A 789-nucleotide genomic window follows, 5' to 3' on the forward strand; every position below is an offset into this window, starting at 1 on the left:
GTGCTGCGCTGCAGCAGCAGCATCGGCTGCTGCTGCGCATGCAGCACGCATGCATGCACGGGTGTGTTTTCTGCTGTTTCTTGTTTTTGTGAAATCTTTAATGCATGCGTTTGGGGCTGGGTTTTGCTGTGCATGCACTGTGCATGCAGGTGGTGGTTATCAACTGCCAGGGGCATCTCCTCGGCCGCCTGGCTTCAACTGTAGCGAAGGAGATTCTGAACGGGCAGCACGTGGTGTGTGTAAAGTGTGAAAATATAAACATTTCAGGTTAGTATTTATTTTTTTATTTATTTATTTATTTATTTATTTTTTTTTGTTTGTGGTCCTTGTTTTTTATTTCTTTGTATTGTACAGGAAATACAAATACAGAATGCGTTTGTTGCTGCTGGCTGTTTTTTCTTTTTTTTTTTTTATAGGGTCTCTTCACCGCAACAAACTGAAATATCAGGCTTTCTTGAGGCTGCGCATGAACTCCAACCCCAGAAGGGGCCCCTACCACATGAGGGCCCCCTCACGCATCTTCTGGCGGGCAGTACGGGGTATGATTCGTCACAAGACGATCCGCGGCAAGAAGGCTTTGTCTCGGTTGGAGGTGAGGCTTTTGCTTTTTTTTTTCTGCATAATAAGCTACTAAATATATTTTTTTTTTTTCCGTGTAATCATCAATATCCTCCTGAAACAGGGAATATGAATGCGATCGAGCCGAGAAGATGTTTCACTTGAATTCAGGGTCTGATGAGCACGAAAGTATTCAGTTTACTTTTTCTTTTTTTTCTTTTTTTTTTTTTT

At 42.2% G+C, this 789-nt stretch overlaps 1 protein-coding gene across 1 annotated transcript in view; it reads left to right on the top strand.

The window, feature by feature from the left end:
- The window catches only part of EMH_0083250 (60S ribosomal protein L13a, putative), a gene marked incomplete at both ends in the record, with an annotated part of 2065 nt that overhangs the window by 796 nt on the left and 480 nt on the right, over window positions 1–789 (top strand). The window contains 2 exons of the mRNA XM_013500618.1: window positions 150–267; window positions 417–592. Of these exons, the coding sequence (XP_013356072.1) occupies window positions 150–267; window positions 417–592 (294 nt within the window). The remainder of the gene's footprint in view (window positions 1–149; window positions 268–416; window positions 593–789) is intronic.

Source organism: Eimeria mitis, genomic scaffold, assembly GCF_000499745.2.
Source record: "Eimeria mitis Houghton genomic scaffold, Emh_scaff5629, whole genome shotgun sequence".
Classification (NCBI taxonomy): Eukaryota; Apicomplexa; class Conoidasida; order Eucoccidiorida; family Eimeriidae; genus Eimeria; species Eimeria mitis.